We start from the raw sequence: 21657 nt of genomic DNA on the forward strand, positions 1-21657 counted from the left end.
CAGTCCCCAACCTTTTTGGCACCAGGGACCAGTTTCAAGAAAGACCTTTTTTTCCACCGACCAGGGGTGGGTGGGTGGGGGGTGGTTTCAAGTGCATTGCATTTACTGTGAGCTTTGTGTATGTGTGTGTTAGTCACTCAGTCGTGTCTGACTCTTGGCGACTCAGGCCCCTCTGTTCATGGAATTCCCCAGGCAAGAACACTAGAGTGGGTCACCATTCCCTTCTCCAGGGGATCTTCCCAATGCAGGGATCAAACCCGGGTCTTCGGCATTGCAGGCAGATTCTTCACTGTCTGAGGCACCAGTTTATTCCTAATCCAAGGCTGCTGCTGATCTGACAGGGGGTACCAGTCTGGGGCCTAGAGGCTGGGGACCCCTGTCTTGGAGGGATCGTCAGGCCTTTATTAGAATCAGGCAGCAATAGGTGCTGCTGACAGCAGCCAGCCCGCGTGTGTGAACCAGCCTTTCTGGACATCACAAGAGGCTGTCGTCCACTGCCTCCTCGAGGCAGCTGCCATCTAGAGTGAGGACTTGGGTGGGGAATGCGTTCTCTCCAGAGTGTGTGCCTGGAGAGCCTGTTGAGAGAGACTGAGAGACTGTTGGGCTCTGTACTAAAGCGATGTCTGCTGATGTCCCAGTCGTATTGACTGGGAATACGTCTGCTTTCCCCAGCTTGGCAGGGTTATCACCTCCTGAGATGCCTGCTCTGTAGCTGAGGACAGAGCCTTAAGTAAACAGATGTGTCTCAGGTGGTGGAGTTCAGACATCACATAGCTGAAAAGAGAAAGGGCTGTGTGTCCAGACCGTAGGGTATGGTGGCCACCAGTGGCTACTTGTGGTCCCGCCTCTCCCTTTCAGACAGACACATAAAGAAACATTCCAAATCCCAAACTGCATTTTTTATTATTTTTTAATAAACTTTATTCTATATTACAAATAGGTTTTTTTTTTTTTTGTTCTGAACTGCAAAATAGGAATGCCTTATATTTACATACACAGGTATACAATTAATTATAACAAAGGTACAGAAGCTTGCCTTTACCAAGTTACAACTGGGCTCCAATTTAAATAGCATAGGTTTCCTTTTTAAAAACTTTTATTTAAAATCTTTTTTTTTTTTTTTGTAATCTTACTTGGATACACTTCTTTAAAAACCAAACCAGAAGACCCTCTTTCCTCTAATAGATTTCATCCACATATCTTTGAGGCTCATTATAACACTGTTGTCTAAAGATATGTTTTGCTTTGTTCTAACAAAGGGTTGGTGTTCAAGGTGGGAGCTTTTTGGAGACAGAAGTGGGGTGAGGCTGCGAGTGGGTGATGGGAACAGGACTGACCAACCTGCTACTTTCAGCCACCTGTCTCTGAGACTCAAAGGCCCCTGCCTGTCCCTTAAATCACCCATTCATCCTTTCCTGCTCCTCCTCCTCTCTCTAGTGTTTGAGACTTAACTCTGGGTCGTCTGACCAGGCCAGACTCCTCTTCCCCCACCCCTTGGCTCATTGAGCCATTATCTGTTGTGGTACCCTGGAGTTGCTGGTTGCTATGGTAACTTGGCAGGACCCTGCTGAAAGACATAGGCTGGTCTCTACTAGCTAAAGTGGGGAGGAGGGCGGCTGCCTCCAACCCTTCCTTCCCATCTTGGGGCCTGGGGTTCTTATTCTTGGTCAGTGCAGCCAACACATGATTAAGCCAGGACCTCCGGCCTCAAGGATGCCAAGCCTTGAGAGAGTGATGGGGGTGCGGAGAGTCATTCACCCTAAAACACAAAGTCATAGTTTCCAAATGGAAACAAGATTCTTTGAGGTAAGCTAGCTTTTCTCTTTAAAGAACGGAAGGTTTAACGAGTCAACAAGCTGACGGGAACACTGGGGAAGGACAGGGAAGGAGAACACACAGGGACATGCATGCCTTCTTGGTCATCTGCCTGAACTGTGTCCAACAGTCCTGTTTGGTAAAGTGGTGCCTCAGTTTCTCAGGTGTCCTTTGCAGTGCTCTTTAACTGTACCCTCTGTTTGGAATTCTACTCTTATAAGGGAGCCCTTCTAAAATGTGCTTGACTTACAAGATCAAAGATACCAACAAAAGAAGTTCTGATAAAGAAACTGGTGGAAGACGAGATGCACAGACCTCTTTGCCATGCGCATCTGTCTTTGTGATCCCTCCACGACCAACCCCTAACAGGGTCTCCCTGCTGTTTGGGGGAAGCCCTGGGGTTCAACAACACCAGGGGCAGCCTGGAGAGAAGTGAAAGAGGATATAGAGTGGAGGGAAGGTGAGGCTCACCTGACCAAGGTCACTTGCCCTCCCCCATCCCCACCCAGCTCACCTCTCTGCCAGTACAAACAGAAATCTCTTTTTATTCATTAGGGATTCTGTTTTGTTTTGATTTAGGGTAGTCACCTGCCTACTCAAAGGATTTAATTGGACCTTAATGAGTATGTATTACTTTGACAACCAAAACATCCTTTACCTTATACAATAAAATTGGATACTCCCCTTAATTAAAAAATGATTTTATTGGGGAACACAAATTCATAGTTTAAAAAAAGGTCTCTCCTGAATGAAGTTTTACTGCAGAGATTCCTTTCTGAATGGGAGGCTGGGTCGTTCCGTTTTCCAGCACCATGACGGGAAGAGGCTCCCGGAGCGTCAGCCTGTTCCAGGAGCTGCCTCTACGGCGTCACCTACAGCTGTCCCTCGGTCTCCCTGTCTGTTGTAGGATGACTCGTTTGCTACACCTGTGGGGTGAGGCGGCACAGGGGGGAGGAGCAGGGTAGCACTGCATGCTCCAGCCAGCGAAAGTGCAGGGAAGCACCAAGAATGTCAGCAGCCCCTGGCTGCTTCCCCTGGCATGGCCCCGGCCCAGGGATATCTGGACCCATTTCTTAAACAAGTGGGATTTCCTCTGTCCCCCAGTCCCAGTTTCTCCTCAGCCCCTTGGAAGTCACAGGCAAAGAATTCTGTGTCCCCCCTACCCCCGGTATTTGGATTTTACATCCACACCTGGGCTCCCTCCTTAAACTCAAACTCTTAACATACACAAACAAAAAATAAACTACAAAACCCCAAACCACCCATCGATGGTTCAAAGATAAAGGGAAGGGCTGAGAGACAAGGGGTCCTTAATGGTCTGTCCTGAGAGCCAACAGAGAGAGTGGGAAGCTGAAAGAAGGTTCTTGATGACTACATGAGCTAGAAGCAAGCAGAAGGTCCAGGAAGCAGGTGGGATCTGCCTGGGTCAGTCTACTGGGTGCTGGGGGCACCCTGGGGACTCCGGTACCTATCCATGGAACTGCCTCTCAGAGGTCCGCCCTAGGTTCTCATTGTGGAGGGGAGGGGGTGGCGCTGTTCCTGGAAGGACTATAGTCCAGGGTCAAGAAAAGAGTGTTTATGGGCTTTCTGTCTGCAGAGTGCCTCCCCAAGGCCCCTCTCCCTCCACAGGTCTCTGTGAGGTGGGAACATCTATTCTTGATTAACAATAATTAACCTTAACCTTCACTAGGCTAAATATTTGACTTCGCATTCTGTGAGGTCAAGGAGAAGTGTCCCTTAGTCTTGAGAGAAGAGACGGATGGCACACAGAGCTTCCCCATTTGTAGGGTGGGAACGAGGCCTTGTTGAGGCTCTGAAAGCATCAACAGGACTTGCCTTGTGGAACGGAGGTCACTGGGGAAACCACTTCTGTGGCTCCTCTGATGGGAGACCCACCAGGCCCCGGCTGTATCAGGGAGCCTCGAGGGGGGCAACTTTGGAGGGCAGGACAGGGCTGGGGTGGTCCCAGGAGGCTGGACTGAGGGCGGAGCTGTCCACCTGAGGCTGAACAGCTCCTGAACTTAGTGGATACATGGCCTTGGGGCAGAGCCTCACGTGCAGGGGTTGGGGGCACTCTGCTGGGGAAGGGGCACACTCAGGAGCCAGACATGCAAAGGGGATCAGAGGTTGAGGACCTATGATGAGGGAAAGGGGAGGGGGCAGTGTTGGGATAACACATCACACTGACCCCAGTGTTGGGAGGTGAGAGCTGGAGACCTTACTCCCACTGCTGCCTGGGACCAGGCCTGGCTAGTCTGCCTCTAATGTTTAAACTGACTTGTCTCCTTCCAGCATCTCTGGCCTCACTCACCCATGGGCTCAAGAGAGAGAGGCTCTAGGCTGGCTCTGGGTGTGCACGGTATTCTCGGTCAATGGGATATCCAGGTTTTCCCAAGTCCCTGAATTCCAAACCACACTGAAACAAGGCAAGAGGAAGTTAACAGCCACAAAAGCCAGCTTCAGGCAGTGTTGCTATTTGTGGTGACCAGGACATGTCAGGGTCTCTCCTTCCAGGAAAGGACAAGGAATGGTAAATATGCCCACCCCTGGGGAGACTTGTGCCCTTGGGAGGGATGATCAGCCTGCAGCGAATTGTCCCAGCCTCTCTCTGCTCATTCTTTCTTAAATTCAGGACCTCACAGCATTTTTCCCTCCCTCTTACCATCCCATTTTGCTCCAACATTCAAACTCCTCACCTAATCCAAGTCGGTTATGTGTGACTGTGTGATCTCCTGGTACCATTTTAGACCCTGGTGGTTCCGAGGGGTTGAAGGAGTGAAAGAGACGGGATGAAAGGAAGGTGAGGAGACACGGCCTTTCCTCCTGTGCTCTCTGCCCAGGACTCTAGGAGTCAGATAAAGGTCCCACCGTGAACAGAACTGTGACCCAGCACATAAACTGTGACACGGAGGGGGGCCCTGAAGAGACCTCCCTCCTGCGGGACCCAGTCTGCCCAAGTCCCTTCTCTCATGCATGCTGGCCAGCACGGGGTCTCCGGCCTGCCAGGAGGAGGTTGGGGATTCCAGGGGAGGTTCGGAAAGAAGATCTGGGGGGAAAGAACAGCTTTTTCTTCTTTTTTTTTGATCACGCTGCCTTGTTTTTACTTTGAAACGGATCACACGTGCACCAAGAATCCAAACAAAAGAAATGGAAAACAAACAGCAAACGGAAAGAGAGTTCTTATGGGCAAGACGGGTTGCGCTCTGCATGACTCTGTCCTACTTCTCCATCCCCAACAGGCCGCAGAGACTTCGGGCAAACAAAGCACCAGAAACCACCACCCCACCAATTAAAGAAAACCTGCCCCAAACCCTCCCCCAGGAGACACGAGGAAACCAGGGAAACGTGCCCATCCTCCTCCCCTCTTTCTTCCTGACATTTCTTTGATGGGTTTGAGGCTTCTCTTATAATGAAAAACATAGGGAGAAAAAGTTTTGTACCGACAACAAAACAATAACAATAATAATAATCCAGTAAAAAAAAAAAAGCTTCAGCAGAACCATGGTAACAGTCTTTTTCTCTGCTTGTTCATTTTTTTTTCTCTAACTGTGCAAAACTGAAAAAATAAATCAAAACACACTCACTTATGCACACACACGCACAGCTTCCATTCAGCACACCTGTGTTAAATATGTTTGTGTCTTTCTTCTCCCCAACCCTTCACATGTGCAAATATATGTTAGCGGCCCAGGTGCCTCCTCAGCCTGCCTCCCACATGCTTCCTTCCTGGCCTGCCAGGCCTTGTAGCTTCTGGGGAGGAAATCAAATGATCAAGGGGAGAAATTCCACGCTTCTTCACCTGGCACTTCATTTGCCGAGACCTTTGGTTATGTTTTTCCCACTCAAAATGCATCGCTTCTCACTCTCCTCTTCCCGTTGATTAGGCTACTTGCGTTTTGCCCATCACTTGTCCCGCTCGATGCCACATCATGCCCTGCTCTGTGTCACCACCGCCTGGCCTCCAGTCACGTCCAGGCTTCTCTCGGTCAGTGACCACCCTGATTTCCTATAGACAGGTGACTTCACCCCCCAGCATGCAGCACAGAAAACAAGTATGGAAATGTCCTGAAGTTGCAGAATGAATGGTGGGCATGGGCAGAGAAGGGAAATGCTTCAGACCCTCCCCGCCCCCGCATAGGACCAGAAAGCTTTCTGAGCTCTCTGCCTACTCCCGGGTCAGACAGATACACACACACACACACACACACACATGCATGTGCACATGAGATCTCACACACACACACATGCTCATATCCAAAGGGGCTAGCATTCTTCAAATATAGGGTGTTCCACAGATGTTGCTGGGAATGGTCTGGTCCCTTCCTCTTTCCATGAGGGGCCCCTTTGGAGTGGATGGCAGTGGAAGATGTCTGATGCTTGAGGAGTGAAGACAAGACTGGAGGAACCTCATTCCCAACCCCACAGATGCCTCTGCCTGTCTCCCAGAGTGGGGAACAACTTCACATCAGGGTTGCAAGGGGAGAGTCTATGGCCGAGACTGGACCACAGATGGAGAGATGGCATCTAAGGTCCTTTCAAGGTTACAGGTTTCCACGGCCCTCCATCAGACTGTCTCTCACCATAGCCCCTGCTCACCTAGGACGCATGTCTGAGCACGTATCTGGCTGGCTGGCTAAGACGACGTATCCGTGAATGGAAGGACAGAGGGAGACACAATGCCAGGGCCAAGGTCAGTGGTATGTCCCTCCTCCCATTTCCGGGCAGGTCCTTCCTCTTGATTCTTCGGTCCTCCCCAGACATGACAAACCTAGGGTTGAGTTTGGCTGGCATTTTGGTTTGTCTCTGAGAGGCTGTGCTTGCAAGTGTTTCTTCCCGGGATGACTGCAGAAGGGAGGAGGGAGGAGAGTGACTAAAGAGACAGCTGAGATGTTGATGAAATAATTCCCGGGGAGGTCTGAACAGTCCATCACAAAGTCATCTGCATAGCAACGGCACCAGACTCTGCAGGGAGTCAGGAGCGAGGCTGTCGGCCCCAACCTTCTCTAGACTTCTCAGGAAGGACGGTGGGGGTGGAGCCATGGGGACCACTGGAGGTAGAAGCTCCTGGATGCACTGGTGTTTGACCTTGACCCCTGATGAGTGATGACTAAGGAGGGTTGGAAGTGTATTCTCCAGACGGTGCTTGGGGGTCTGCGAGGGATCAGACCTCTGACTATGGCCGTGATTCATTAGCATGTGGGGGTGAATGGAAAACAACCAGTTCTGCTTCCAGATAGATGCAACTCTCTTCTTTTCTCTCCTGCATGTTATATTTCTGCCACTATGAGCCACATCGGGAGGATCTCCATGGTGGGCTGTAACTGCTATTTCTCCTGTCTGGTTTTCCACAGGCCAGGACCGGGCAGGCAGGGCACCTATGGGCGCTCAGAAGGACTCCGAAAAGATCTGAAGGGGACAAGGGAGCCTCTGCTGCCAATCCCACATGTGAGAGGCAGCTTGCAAGGTGCCCCTCAACTCCTCACGCTCTCCACTCCAGCCATATGCAGGAGGTGCCGCCTTTCTTCCCAGAGTTGCAGGGGGACCCCGTGGAGATAGACACCTGAGCCAGGTGACACCTTCCCAGTGAAGATAACACTGAGCTCACTGCCTCTTCTCCAGGCCAAGTTCAGACCCACGTGGGGACTATGGAAAGACGGAAGGTGGGGTAACAGCACAGAAGCACCCCCATCCATGGCTCCTCATTCGTATCCGGGCCCTGCTGCTGCTGCTCAGGGTCAGCTGGGAAAGAGGGCCCCTCCGCTGTCTTCAGGTCAGGCCCCTTGGCGGGGTGAGGACAGGCCATCCTGGACTAACTTGAGGGTCGGCGGCTTGGTTCAGTCGTGTTGGCAGAGGAACTGAAAGAGAGGGGATCCAGGAAGGCAGGAGAGACAGAAACAGGCAGAGAGAGAAAGAGAGAGGGAGACAGCGCTGCTTAGGGGATGCTGCTGACGCCAGTCGGAACTTGCACTTGGTAAAGATGATAATCTAGACTGAGGCACGGCTTGGTGTGTCCCTCCCTCTGGTGGGGGAGGGGGGAGCGGGCGAGCTGGAAGGACGGTTCTCAGCTGTCTAAGCTCATGAGGGTTATGACTTGTTCTAGTTTGTAGGCCAGTTTCTGCTTCCCACACTGGTCATCGTGGTCCAGGGGTCCGAGGATCTGTTGAAGAGCCAAGAACGGGGTGGTTACCAGTTTGCATGCACGTGTCTGTGTTCTTGGGGTACGCACTGACAGGGCTTGTGGTCAGAGAGTTTGGGAAGATGAGCGCAGGTAAAGCAGCCCACACAAAGTTGCTGGGGAGGCAGACGGCCTCCACGACTTGGGTGGGGAGGTGTGTGGGGGCGCTTGGGCAGAGGGAACCAACTCATGGGCATCCGTGTGTCAGTGAGCACAGGACGCCAGCACACACGTAGGCATGTCTGAATACACGTGTACCTTTTGCTCCCTACGTACAACAGCTGAGAATGGGCAGAAGACACCTGTGCCGAGATGCTGCTGTTACCTCTAGGCTAAACAGCAGGGGGATCCACACCCAACGGAAACTACATCGCTTAGTGTCTCAGGGCAACTATGATTTCACACTATCAAGACATCCCACTACCCTGTGAGAAAGGAACATCTTCCCATCAGCAGCCCAAGGCCTGAAATTCCACATGCAGAAAGTTATTTGACTCAACTTTGCCTGTTAGGAAACAAATATCCCTCGAAGAGTGATGTCTCAAGCTTTACTGGTGACAGACATCTAATGACCAGCATCTACACAGCCTTCGCTGAGATTCGGTGGTTGGTGGATGAGAATAACAGGGAGCAATTGTGGGTACAAGCAGGAAGATGTGTGGGAACCTGGCTCAGACTCAGGAGGTGTAGCACTGAATAATGGCTCCGCCAGTTTCTAGCTGGGTGACGCCGGGGCAAAACACGAACTCTCTGAACCCTCCTTTCCTTCTCTGTAAAACCTGGGACCTATGACCCCCTCTCTGAGTTGCTCCAAGAGAGGGCATAAAGTCACGTAACTAACGTGAGCACCTGTCACACCATGCCTACTCCAGGAGGGGCAGGTGACAGACAGGGGTCCAGAACTAGGGAGTAGGGTGGGAGGGCAGCAGGAGAGAAGAGGAGGCTGAAGGCTGGAGGAGGGCCACCCAGAGCTCTGGATTTCCTGATCCAGTTAATCTATTTTTAATTGGGGAGACCAAGTCAGTTGCCAGCTTCTCAGCTGGCCAAGAACCACCAGTGATTGGCCCTGACATTTCATAAAGATGGGACATTTTCATGCTAACAGTAGAAGAGTGAACTTGGGAAGCTGGTGGCTCAGTGGGAAAGAATCTGCCTGCTGTGCAGGAGACTCAAGTTCAATCTGTGGGCTGGGAAGATCCCCTGGAGAAGGGCATGACAACCCACTCCGGTATTCTTGCCTGGAGAATCCCATGGACAAAGGACCCTGGCGGGCTAGAATCTGTGGGGTTCAAAGGGTTGGGTATGACTGAACATGCATAAAAAGATAAAAGAGGACCGAACCTGCAGACTGACGTCCTTTCCAAGACGAGACAGTGGCACTCATACACTGGCCTACTCTGTGTCATCCTTACTTCACAAGTGGCCACAGACAGGGGGAAACTGTCCTGGACCAGCAGTGGCCCACAGGCTGGCTGCGGGGTCCCTCTCTTAATGGACCCGCTGCCGACTTTCTCCATACTTGTTCACAGCTCATGGCCTGTGGGCACCAGGACTGGGCCCTGCTGGGGCTCCTAGATCCTCTCTTGGGGACAAGGCTGGGAGGACGTAGAGAACCCAGAGTACTGGCTTCAGCTCCTATTACTACCTTCCACTCAGAGAAGGTGGCTGTGCTGCTGCTCGGACATGGGGAGCCTGACTCTGAACCCACTTGGTCTGCACTGGTATGGCCAAGAAAACTCCCGTAGGCACCTTTGTGCCGGCCAAAAGATGGCCATGTCTGAAGGGGCAATGACCCCAGGTGAGGTTTCTTAACTAGGGAACACAGCAACTAAAGACAGACTCCAGTCTACTCTGTATCTATCCTGTTCTGATTCTACCCTATCATCTTGTTTCTATTCTATTCCTTATGACCTGCCCATGAATGTGAGGAACTGCTTGATTAAAGAGAATGAAGTCAGAGAGCGATATAGAAGAAATAAAGGAGAAGGAAGAAAAAAATAAAGAGAAAAATGATGAAAGAAACAGAGACTCGCTGTACATATCTGAAAAGAAGAGGGATTATGTAGAATTTACAGAATGGAACATTTCTAACATCCCAGTCTTTGGAGCACAGCCCCCCAGTCCTGGGTGATAGAGTTTCCCCTGGCAGAAGTGGGTGGTGGAGGTGCCTGGGGTGGTGCTCTTGGGCACTGAAGCTGCTCCAGGCAGGAATATCTGGGTCTCTCCCCAGTCCTTCCCCAGGGGCCCCCGAGCAGGGCAGGGCAGGGCAGGGCTCACCTCCTCACTGTACTTGCCCACGTAGGAGAAGATCTCGGAGAGGGCGCTCATGGTGTTGAACTCGTTCATATGCATCCGGGACTGCTCAGCTAGGTACGCGTTCATGTCCTGGTCGCTGATGGCGGGCATCTTCCCGATGTCTGAGTAATACCTGTGGCGGCATGGGAGTGAGGAACTCTGCGTGCGTGCGTGTGTGTGCGCGTGCATGTGTGTGTGTAGTGGGGGGCCCAGGGGAGAGACGGGTGCTCCCAGCCCTGGGTCTGGGTCCAGTGGATGCCTGTGTGTGACCTCTTAGGGACCATGGCAGGCTCTCTTCCAACTGGGCTTCAGAGTGCCCTCTGCAGCTCTGGATGCAGGAGGCAGGGAGAAGGGATTCAAGAGTGACCCAGACAAGGTCAGAGAGTGGACACAGTGGGGCAGGAGGAAGGACGGGCTGTCTCCTGCACTGGCTTTGCTCCCAGCTCCCACAGGAGTGATCCAGTCTGCCTCTCAGGTCCTTCTAACACCCCCTTCCACAGATGCAGGAAGTCCCCTCCAGGGGCCTGAAGGCTCTTCTAAGCAGTTGCTCTGCCCTGACGTCATCCCCATCTGTGAGTACTAGCGGGGAGAAGGGTGGGGCTGGGGGTGCTTGGTGGGGAGAGGCTGGGAGAAGGCAATCAGTTACTGTCACTTGCAGCTGTGCTCTCCTGTCAACTGGTTAATTAGATGCCAACATTTACATTTTTAATTTCTGCAGTTTGACATTTTATGCAGCAACCCCCAAATCTCCCACCAGAGGGGAGCTGTGTCGCCTCCTAATGAGGAACCAAAGGCCCCCCGGTGTCCCAAAGACAGCCACCTCTCCTGGGTGCTTCCGGCCGTGGGCCACGTGGCAGAGAGGCACCTGCAGGGGTGGGGTAGGGTCAGGACCTCAGGACAGTGCTCCCAGGAGTCCTCACGGTGTCCGCTTGGCCCACACTGAATGCCCATGGCTTCAATGCTGGGAACAGCGAGCCTGAGAGCTTAGAACAGAGGAGGGTGGCGGGGGACAGTCTCCAGGGTGGGGACCAGGGTGAGGCAAGCGAGGCAACTGGGGCACAACATTTTAGTCAAGTCATTCACTCTCACCTGGGCGAGCACAGGTGACCGTGAGGGGCCCTGGGTTCCCAGAACTCAAGGCTTGATCAGGGGAGCAGAGGGCACATTCCTGGAGGCGCTGGATCAGCCTCACCCTGGACCCCAGTCCTGTGTCCCTCCCTCCGCATCCCTCACTGCGTTGACTGTGAATCCATCTGTCCTGCGCTCTGTTCCCCGCCTCCACCTCTGCCCACTGGGGCCCACTGGAGCTGGGTGATAGGCTGGCAGAGGTGGCACCTATGTGCCACTCCAGCATCATGTTCAACACCCTGCCTGAATGACAGTTCCAGTTCATCTGCGCAGAGCATCCCCAGGCCAGCAAGAGTAGGCCAGAGCTGGGCTGGCTGCCCTGCTTGAGCCACAGCCCTGTGTGAAGGCTGTCACACGCCTGGGTCATGTGGACTTCCTTCCTTCACAAACTTTCAGTGTGGGGTCCTCTCTTCCCCTGCCCACCACCCCCCATCTCCAGAGCCACTGGGCCCCTTACTCAGCTCCTGGTCCTGTTTCACTCTAGGTCCTCTGCTCCATTCCAGAAGAGCCCACTCTCTGCCAGGCCTGCAACCCACCCCAAAACATCTTCACGTTCCTCGGAGTTCTGGGGAATGACACCCCAGGTACATGCACTCCAGTGAGAGACTGGATTCATTGCCACTATTGTGGAAGACAGTAAATGCAATGTTCTGTTTTATAGAGGAGACCTGGAGCATCAGCGGTGGCTCCAGCCCCGTCACGCTCAATGATATTTGTGCCATCGCCCCCTCGCAATTGTATGCCAACTGAGCAAAATACATTTGTCCTGTAAGAGGTCATGCCCAAAGCTCGCATGGGGGGAACAGGAACGGACGACTCCCTCATTTCTGTGTCCTGGCCAGCAGCCAGACGTGGCTCTGACAACACAGCTGGGTCCAGAGTGTCCTCTAGGCAGTCCCACTCTGTCACCACGGACAGTCAGAGCTACTGACTGTAAGGAAAACCCCAGCGTCCCCCTGGTGGGACGGCACTGTCATCAGAAGCAAAGGCTCCTGCCGTTTCTGTTACCTGCTTGTGAAACCTTACAGGTAGGAGGATGGCTCTATCAGGCTTTCTGCAGAGAGCATCGGGGCTCCTACTGCGACCTGTGTGGTTCCTGGGCAGCCTGAGAGCCCAGGTCAGGGACCACATCGTCTCCCGCAGAAACAGCAGACACCCAGCACCTTGTCCTTTCTGAACGGCCTGCCTTGTAGTGCACTAAAAGCCCGGTCGGTTTCTCCGAAGACAATATTTAGAAAATGTGTTTGTGTGAGAGAAAGAGAGGGAGAGAGTGTGGGATGGAGTTGAGAGTAAAGTGGCGGAGGGAGGGCTCTGATTCCTCACCGAAGCTGGGGGGGGGCAACCGGCCCCTCCTCTGCTGCCCATGTGCAGAGGGCCCCACCTGTCTGTGCCACACGCAAGCCCACCTGGGGATGGGCCACATGTTCTCATCTTCAGCAAGTTCTACATGGCTGAGCTGAGTGGCTTTGGAATGCTCGATGTCCTAGAGGAGTGTGGGGCGTCGGGTCTGGCTGACATTCAGCCTGGAGCTAAGTGGGCCTGTACCCAGCTGCAGGTCTCTGCTGCCCTTGCTTTGACCTCTCCCCGCTTCTCTCCAGGGCTTTACCTAACTGCACCCCTTGAGCCTCATGGCCCAGCTCTGGCATCTCTGTGCTGTGGGCAAAACTGCTGTCTCCTGAGCACCTGCTATGCAGGGGCTTTATGCTGGGCTCTGCCACTGAGCAGCCTTATTGATTGTGAAGAATGCAATTATGCCCCATTAATGAACTTCACACAAGTGTTCTTATCTGCTGGCTGCACAGTGAGGAAAGGAAAGGTCAATCTGGACTCCTCTTCTTGAACTTGCTCCATGGGATGTCCTCCTGCAGGTGAGTCTTTCTCTAGAAGGGACTGGTGCTCTGAAAGTCTCCTGGGACCCACTCTCAAGCTGGCCAAGGACTGGCCGGCTGAGGAGGGGTGGAGCCCACCACTGGCCTTACCCAGCTTTCTTTGTTGTGCTTGGTCATACCAGGTGGGATGCCAGCACCATCGTGGTTCTGACATGGTTCTGACACTGGCCCTCAGGAGCTGCTACAAATCCAGCTGCCAATCACCAACAGCTGGATTCACTGCTGTGGACTAGTCTGCAGTGTTTCACATTCACGGGCTTCTATGAGATGTGCCCAGTGTGATGGTGGCACCTATCTCTGTCTCTAGGATGGCCCCAGTGATTGAGAAGAGGGTCTCCAATGCCCTGAAGTTTTTGCAGAGCCCAATGTATCCTCACCCTTTCAACACCTCAAGGATGAAGATGTAGACACAGAAGACACATCTGAGGCTCTAATGTAGAGACGCTTGCCGTTTAGGGTCCTGCACAAAAGTCTTTTCCTCTGTGTTCATTCACTGGCCTCCCTCTGCTCCTTGCTTCCTGAGCCCCCACGAGTACAGTTCATGGTGCCTGCCTATCTGTATCTTCCTCGACCATGAAGGCCATAAGGGAAGGATCAAGACTAATCCATCCTGAGTGTTCAGTGCATCCATGATGGACACCATAAAATGTTTGACTCATGGATGAATGAATATGTTAATTGTTAATGAAATGTCCATACTTCACCTCCAGTATGGCTCCCAGGGTGAACTGTCACAGTTTTATATTTTGAGTGATGGCTTCTTTAGGTGGCATTTTTAAATAGTTAAAATTCTTAGCCTTTTTCACAAGTGACACAGGTGACAGACGGCATCCCAACGTGTGGCACCCTTTAGTCCAGTTCCAAGGGGTCAACTGTGGTTTCATCTCACTCATTCCTATGTACAAAACCTGCGCCTGCATACAAGGGAGGCTGGGGTTTACTCAGTTCAGTTCAGTCCCTCAGTCATGTCTGACTCTTTGTGACCCCATGAATTGCAGCACACCAGGCCTCCCTGTCCATCACCAACTCCCAGAGTTCACTCAAACTCAGGTCCATTGAGTCAGTGATGCCATCCAGCCATCTCATCCTCTGTCGTCCCCTTCTCCTCCTGCCCCCAATGCCTCCCAGCATCAGAGTCTTTTCAAATGAGTCAACTCTTCACATCAGGTGGCCAAAGTATTGGAGTTTCAGCTTTAGCATCAGTCCTTCCAAAGAACACCCAGGACTGATCTCCTTTAGGATGGACTGGTTGGATCTCCTTGCAGTCCAAGGGACTCTCAAGAGTCTTCTCCAACACCACAGTTCAAAAGCATCAATTCTTTCACGCTCAGCTTTCTTCACAGTCCAACTCTCACATCCATACATGACCACTGGAAAAACCATAGCCTTGACTAGATGGACCTTTGTTGGCAAAGTAATGTCTCTGCTTTTCAATATGCTGTCTAGGTTGGTCATAGCTTTCCTTCCAAGGAGTAAGCATCTTTTAATTTCATGGCTGCAATCACCATCTGCAGTGATTTTGGAGCCCCCAAAAATAAAGTCTGACACTGTTTCCACTGTTTCCCCATCTATTTCCCATGACGTGATGGGACCAGATGCCATGATTTTAGTTTTCTGAATGTTGAGCTTTAAACCAACTTTTCACTCTCCTCTTATTGGGGTTAATTTCTATTTAATATGAGAGGCAATCCCTCTAGCATGAAAATGTTACTGCTATTGGCAATGAGATAGGAATGACTACTGACTGTAACACACCAGTTTGGTGACAACACTGTTGACTTCTGTTCCTTAAGATGAGCGGAGTGGGTGGTTGCTACTGGGGAACCAAGAGATTCTTCTCCCTTACTCTAGATGTGACCGTAAGCAAAACCCCTCATGCTTGGATGAAGGTGGCAAAGACTGGGAGTCTGCAGCGGGGCTGCCAACCACCAGTGCTGCAAGGAGGCAGGAATGGGATGAGGGATGCATGGGAGGACAAGTGGAAGGAAGGATGGGAGGGAGATGGGATGGGAGGACAGGTGGGAGGTTGGGAAGGGGTTGGTGCAGGGATAGGTAGATGAAGAACTTCTAGGAGGTGTGACAGCTTAGGTGGGACAGGATGACTCGGGCTACCCAACCAGCAGTTAGTAAGGCCTCTGGAATCCATATATGTTCCAAGTCCCTAGAAAGAGGGCCAGTCAGAGTAAACCCCATTTCTCAGTGGCACAGACAGAAGGCCCTCCCCAAATGCATGTAGAGCACACTCTACGTCAGCAAGGCCCTACGTATGGACTTCCTGTGTGTGCACAGCAGCCAGACCTCAAAATCAGGGGGTAGGAAAGCCCTGGCCATGAGAAAAGGGGGTTCTACCTTCACTTTTCTGAGCTTGAGGCTGCCGGGGCCCTCAGCAGGCCAGCCTCCTGGTGAAGGGAGGGTGGAACTGATCACCAAAGGAAGAAGGTCTCTATACATGATCTCCAGACCAGGGCGTGCTATTTCTCATCCCCTTCTTTTTGCACCCTCATCCCATAAGGAGAGGAGGAAGAATTTGGGACCCCAAACAAGTGAAAGATGACTTTCCTGAGAGTGCCATTGGTTGCTAAGAAACTAGTGAGATAAGAAATGGAAACCATCAAGGCACTCCTAAAAATAACCAGATGGACTGGGGTGACTTGTGACCTGTAGCAGCTACGTGGCCCACCTCTCATTTAGCACCAAGCAAGAGGGAGACTGTTCGCCCAGAACTTGCATTATTCTCACCACAGCGTCCTCTAAGCAGATGCTTCGTCAATGCTCCCCAGCCCATCTCATCCTGGCCTTCTCCCTCCCTGCCCGAGGTCCTGTCGCATTGACACTGCACCAGGGCAGGGATGCCCAAGAGCCCAGCTGCTGCCTCTTTCTTTTTTCTCTTCACTGAAGAGCCAGCTGACCACACGGGAGAGCTCGCTTCTGGCAGCTCTGTAGTCAGAAGAGTGAGCCACTGGCGATGCAGGGGGAGGCAAAAGCCTCTTTGGTGACTCAGACATTATCAGATACAAGGACAAAAGAGTGAGCGCTCTCTCTGACAGCCAAGGCTGGATGTGCACCACAGGCACCAGCAGGAAGGGGTGGGGGAGAGATCAAGGGGCAGGGGGAGAGGGAAAACACAATGCAACTCTTTCAGCAGAACTAGGGTGGGATGGTCAGTTTTTGTGACTGGGAATGGCCAGGATCTCACCCCCTCTTGGTTATTCCCTGTATAAAGGAAGGCAGTTTTCAACTTATAAAGATGGGGACTGTGTCTCTACCATGAGCAAAACGGTATTGTTCATTCTGTCTCAGTTGCCGAGTTAAGAACAACTCCTGGTTTCTTTGACTCTTCAAAAAGATCCAAAATCTGAGCCTCCATCCAGGTTTCCTGTCTTTAAGCTTGGAAGAAAGAGAAAGGGACTCTAAACTCAGAATCGCCATGGAGCGTTGTGCAGGCTGTTCACTGCACAAAGGTGGGGGTGAGCTAGGGCAGACAGTCAGCCTGTCACTCAACAAACCACACATTCTGGCGTGGGGCCACAGCCTCTGGTAGGAAGGAACACCTTCCTTAATTCGCATGGACACCATATGGGTTGGCAGAGGGCCTGTCTAAAAGGATTGTAAATGGTAGAAAGATTTGGGAGTCAGTTGAATTTGGGGATCTACTTTTCTCTTGGCCACATAAGTCATCTTGGACTGATTACTCAGCCATTCTATATATATACTTCACCTTCATGGGCACAGAATGAGGTTATAAAGCCTGTCCTCTTATATTCCAGTGCTGCTGTGATGAATAAATAAATAGACTTTCAGCTGGTTGTCTAGCTCAGGTGCTTGGCATACGGAGCTGATGCGACCCAGACAAACCATGAATGTTGTTTATCGTGAGTTAGCTTTGTGCCAAGAGAAACCCAGCTTAATGGCATACAGGTGCCCTCCCCGCCACACACACAGGTGCACAGCTGAGGCTGGATTAGATCAGGGCCTGAAGCATCTAGAGCTCATTGCCTGAGCATCAAGGGACAGCAAGAAGCTCTTCAGGGTTACCATGACATCCCCACAGGACACTGGAAGAACTGCCAGATGGACAGGGCTCCAGTCTGTCTGTGGCAAGATGTTATTCGGTCCCTTGAAGTCTTTTTTGTTTTTCTTTTTTTGGTGAGCGTTAGAGCAGTGGACTGTACTTCTTCCTTGGGCCTAGGAAGATCTGGGTCCTCCACGCAGGGGAGTAGAGCATCGTGGCAACTTCTAGCCATGTCCCATTCTTGTTTTGACTGACAACACCGGGTTCTCGGGCTGTGGGTGTCCCAGTGCAGGATGGGGCTTGGTGCAAGGACCAGCCTGCAAGCTCCACCCACTGCAGAGGGGAAGGGGGCCCCCCTACACACCCCCAGAGAATTGCCTGCTGCAGCCAGGGTCCTGCCTGAGCTCCCTGGGCCAGCACTCACCTCTCCACCCAGTTCTTGTAGCTGGGGATGTCCTTGGCATAGAGCAGCTTGTTGGAGGGGGAGTCCTTGCCCAGCCGGTGCTCCGATGTGGAGCACGAGTCCATGAAGGTCTGGGCCACCACGGAGAGGCAGGCGTCGGTGATGCTGTTCTTGTGGATGTCAAACACGAATTGGGGGTTCTTGATCATGTTGACCCAAAACCGCAGGGGCAGGCTGTGTAGAGGGAAGAGGCAGATGGTCAAGGGAGATGGGGTGGGAGAGCTGGACACTGACCCAGAGAGGTCCCTGGAGGCAGAGAAAAGGCTGGGAAGCAAGCCTTCTGATGGGCCTTTCTCCATGCCATCAGTTCACCTTCTGGGGAGCTGGAGATCAGCAGTGTTGAACAGTCCATTCAGAGATACAGTGTTGATGGGCACTGGAGGTCTCGATGCCCAGCCCAGACTGTAGGACTCCCCAGTGGCCCTGAGAGCACAAGGCTTTGGGGTTCGAAGCAGTCATGACAGGTGCTAGAAAGTGGAATGTCTAACTCTCTCTCCCACTGTCTGCCCCCACGTTAGATACAAAACATATCTGGTTGGCAAATCTTAACTAGCCTGGAACCTAGGCTATTTATTATTCTCTGTCCTCACAGTAACATGTGGAAGAAGCACATGTTCTTCTTCCCTGAAGAAGGAACACTCTTCCTCTCCGCCTGGCCTAATCAATTTGTTTTTACATGGTGAGGGCCCTGGCACTAGACAGTTCAAGCAAAACTTACTGATTCTCATCTCCAAGCTGGCAAGCTGAACAAACCCCACTTCTGGCTCTCACCTGCCCCATTATGTCCTCTCCTTCCTCTCCCTTTCTTATAGTCAGCACCTACTCTATACCAAGAGCCATGCTAGCAGCTGTGGGTACAGCGTGAATAAGACCTATCCCTGGTCCTTGAGAAGCCTGCATTCTGGTGGGCTCATGGGGAGGTCAGGCACGCAATCAAGAATTTTAGGTGCTGGACCCAGAGGATGGAGAGGGTCCAGTTTAAGACCTAGGTTGGTGTGATCAAAGCTACCCAGAGGGACGTGTCCGGAAGTCCAGAAAGTCTTCACAGAGGGGACCACGCTAAATGGTCTCTGTTTTAAAGATACAGAGGTGTTCTTTAGCTGAATGAAGCCTGGAGGAAGAGGGCGAGGAAAAGGAGGAGGAAGGAACCTCCAAAGGGGAATCAGTTCAACAAACAGGACGTGAAACATGCAGTGCGGTCTGGGAACCATAAACCCTCTAGCTATATGCTAGAAAGGATCCTGGAGCATTGGGTAAAGCCTGCCCACGTGCCCCTCTGTGACTACATTCCGCTGCCTCTCTGATCCTGCAACTGCCATCCAGCCTATGGAGACGTAGATCAGGAAGTGGGATGGCACCCAGCAAGGGATCACTTATTTCCCTCCCTCTGCCCCCACCTCCTCACCTCCTGCCATGTGCCCTGATGTTTTATTGTTGTTTTGGTTGCTGTTCTCACGGTTGGTAATAGTTGGTAACAGTCATAATGTTCCTATGTGTTTGGCTTGCTTCTTAGAACTAAAAGTCTTTTGAATTACATTATTTCAACCCAGCAAGAACAAGATGTCTATATTCATTGTATCTTCCAGCAGCCAGCATATACATAAAACAAATGCTAAAATACAGTAAGACCTCATGTTCAAGACTGCCAATCAGTCAACAAGTATTTATTAAGTTCCTACGAAGTGTGCTCTGGAGCCAGCACTGAGGTCTAACAATGTTAAGTGGCCCTCATTTCATCCTGGGAAATCCAAAGAGCAAATAAAGGGATGGTAAAAGTTCTGACACTCGGGGGAAAGTCAGGGTCACTGCAGCTGCCCAGGGGAGACCCTGAGAGCTTGGCTTAGAGCCCTGGATGCAGGGTTGCCCAAATGATGAAACCTCCAGTCACATCTTCCTGCTTCCCGAAGTTCAACATGGAGAGGGACCCTGGAGCCCACACTTGCCACATGGATGTTTCTTTCCAACACTCTCCTTCCTTCAGCCAGTTGTGCTGACAGGCAAATCAAACAGGGAAACCACAGCAGCTCCTGCCTAATGAAATATTAGCATATTATTAACATTAGTGGTGGCACTAATCTCTGGTTGATTGCAGCCACTCAGGCTAAATGAGCAGGAGGTTTATTTAAAAGAGAAAAGGCAGGGGGATGAGGAGGAAGGGGGCAGGGGAGAGGGTGAGCTACAACTTTGGCCAGGAATAAGGAAACAATCTCTTTCCAATCAGGAACAATGGACCCTGAGTCAGTATGTAGACCTCATAATTCCTGGACTGACTGAGTCTTGCGCAGGTGGCCATGGTCAGGGTTGGGGAAGTGTGTTCTCTGGTGAGAGGACCTGAGAGTTGGTACTCCTGCCTGACTGCCCTTCACTGGGACCGGAGCTCTTTCTGAGAACAGCTGGCACTTGGAAGAGCTGGAGGGAAGGAAGACTCTGCCCTCCCCCCCAAGGACTTTATTGGATCTTGGAGGTGGATTTAGCCCAGTGGGAGGTGTATGCTCATTTAGATACCATTTCAGGGGATGCACTTGTAAAGGTTACAAGGGCATGGTCTGGAAATAGCAGCTCTCCCAGGATAAGGTCTGGACAGGGCATTTCTTATATTCTGAAGGCTGCAGGCATTCAACTCAGGTGGTAGGAAGGAAGACTCAGTGGCAGAGAGAAGCAGATTAGGCGGGTCAGGGACATGCCCTTGGAACAGCTCTGCAGAGTCATTCTGTAAAGGTGTGCAGAGTCAAATGCAATCCTTCTTTTTTTTTTTTTCTGGCCATGCCATGTGGAATGTAGGATCTTAGTCCCCAGACTGAGGATCAAACCCATGCCCCCTGCATTGGGAGTGCAGAGTCTTAACCACTGGACCACCAGGGAAGCCCTCAAATGCAGTCTTACCTACGGGCAGTCACCGGGAAAGGCCAGACCTGCAAGCCTTTCAGAAGAGGGAGCAGCCTTCACCCAGTGCTGGACTAGATGGGATCCAGAGTCTAACTGTCTTATTTCCGAAAGGTCACAAGAACTCCACAATATACCCCGAATTACCGTGGGAGCAACCCTACTCTTCCGTTTTACATCCAAAACTGTTCCTGCCTGACTTTCCAAATTTAGTGGAGATGCACTATTCTTCAGGGGAGAGAGGAAGCCAGAGCATCCTACCCTGAATAACATTCCAATGCCCCAGGCTGGGACCCTGGGCTGTCAGGGTGGCTGGCTGAGCCCTAGTACCATGTCAATCCTGGCAGTTGGCAGGTGCTACTCTGAAAGAATGGGCTGGGGAAGAACACCCCAGGACAGGGACTGTGTAAAAGCTATTGGGAGGCGATTCTGGAACTAAAGGGACTAAATATAAGACGGCTTTACCCTAGGTGGAACTCTCAAGTAGAGACCATCTTGGCTCTGCATCTCCATCAATATTTATTGAGTCCCAGCTCTGTGCAAGATTCCGCCACGAGAGCTGCATACTGATGTCTGACCTTGCAGTCTCAGTGAAACAACCGACACACGAACGAAGGGAAAGGCGGATAAAGGCTAAAGGAGAGAGGGGACCGTGATGAGACACCTACAGTGTCATTTAAGAGTTAGAGGCTCCCCTCGTCTCAAAGACACCCTAGTTATGGGACAGTCCCTTCCCCAAAGGGAATTCTGAAAAGGGAAAACCATGTCTTGAATGAACTGGAAAGACTCCCATGTTCATCTAGGTGACTCCTAGCTGTGCTCCAAACTCCATTTAAGAGTCTCTGTGAGCTCCTGCCTGTCTACAGCCCGGCTGCACACACGCACTCCACATCCTCACATGTGCCCCTCTATTCAAACAGCTGCCGTCCTGTCAGCGCACGGAGGGCAGAAGGCATGACCCGAGTCTTTGCAAACTCAGGGTCCAGCATGTCAGGCA

General features: G+C 51.8%; 1 protein-coding gene across 1 annotated transcript in view; it reads right to left on the bottom strand.

The window, feature by feature from the left end:
- Window positions 1-884: 884 nt before the first annotated feature.
- Window positions 885-21657, bottom strand: part of PLXNA4 (plexin A4) — a 482931-nt gene continuing 462158 nt past the window's right edge. Inside the window, exons 30-32 of the mRNA XM_061414733.1 lie at window positions 17739-17951; window positions 10268-10418; window positions 885-7972 (exon numbers count right to left, since the gene is read on the bottom strand). Coding sequence (XP_061270717.1) covers window positions 7877-7972; window positions 10268-10418; window positions 17739-17951 — 460 coding nt within the window. The 3' untranslated portion in view covers window positions 885-7876. The remainder of the gene's footprint in view (window positions 7973-10267; window positions 10419-17738; window positions 17952-21657) is intronic.

The sequence above is a fragment of the Bos javanicus genome, chromosome 4 (assembly GCF_032452875.1).
Source record: "Bos javanicus breed banteng chromosome 4, ARS-OSU_banteng_1.0, whole genome shotgun sequence".
Taxonomy (NCBI): domain Eukaryota; kingdom Metazoa; phylum Chordata; class Mammalia; order Artiodactyla; family Bovidae; genus Bos; species Bos javanicus.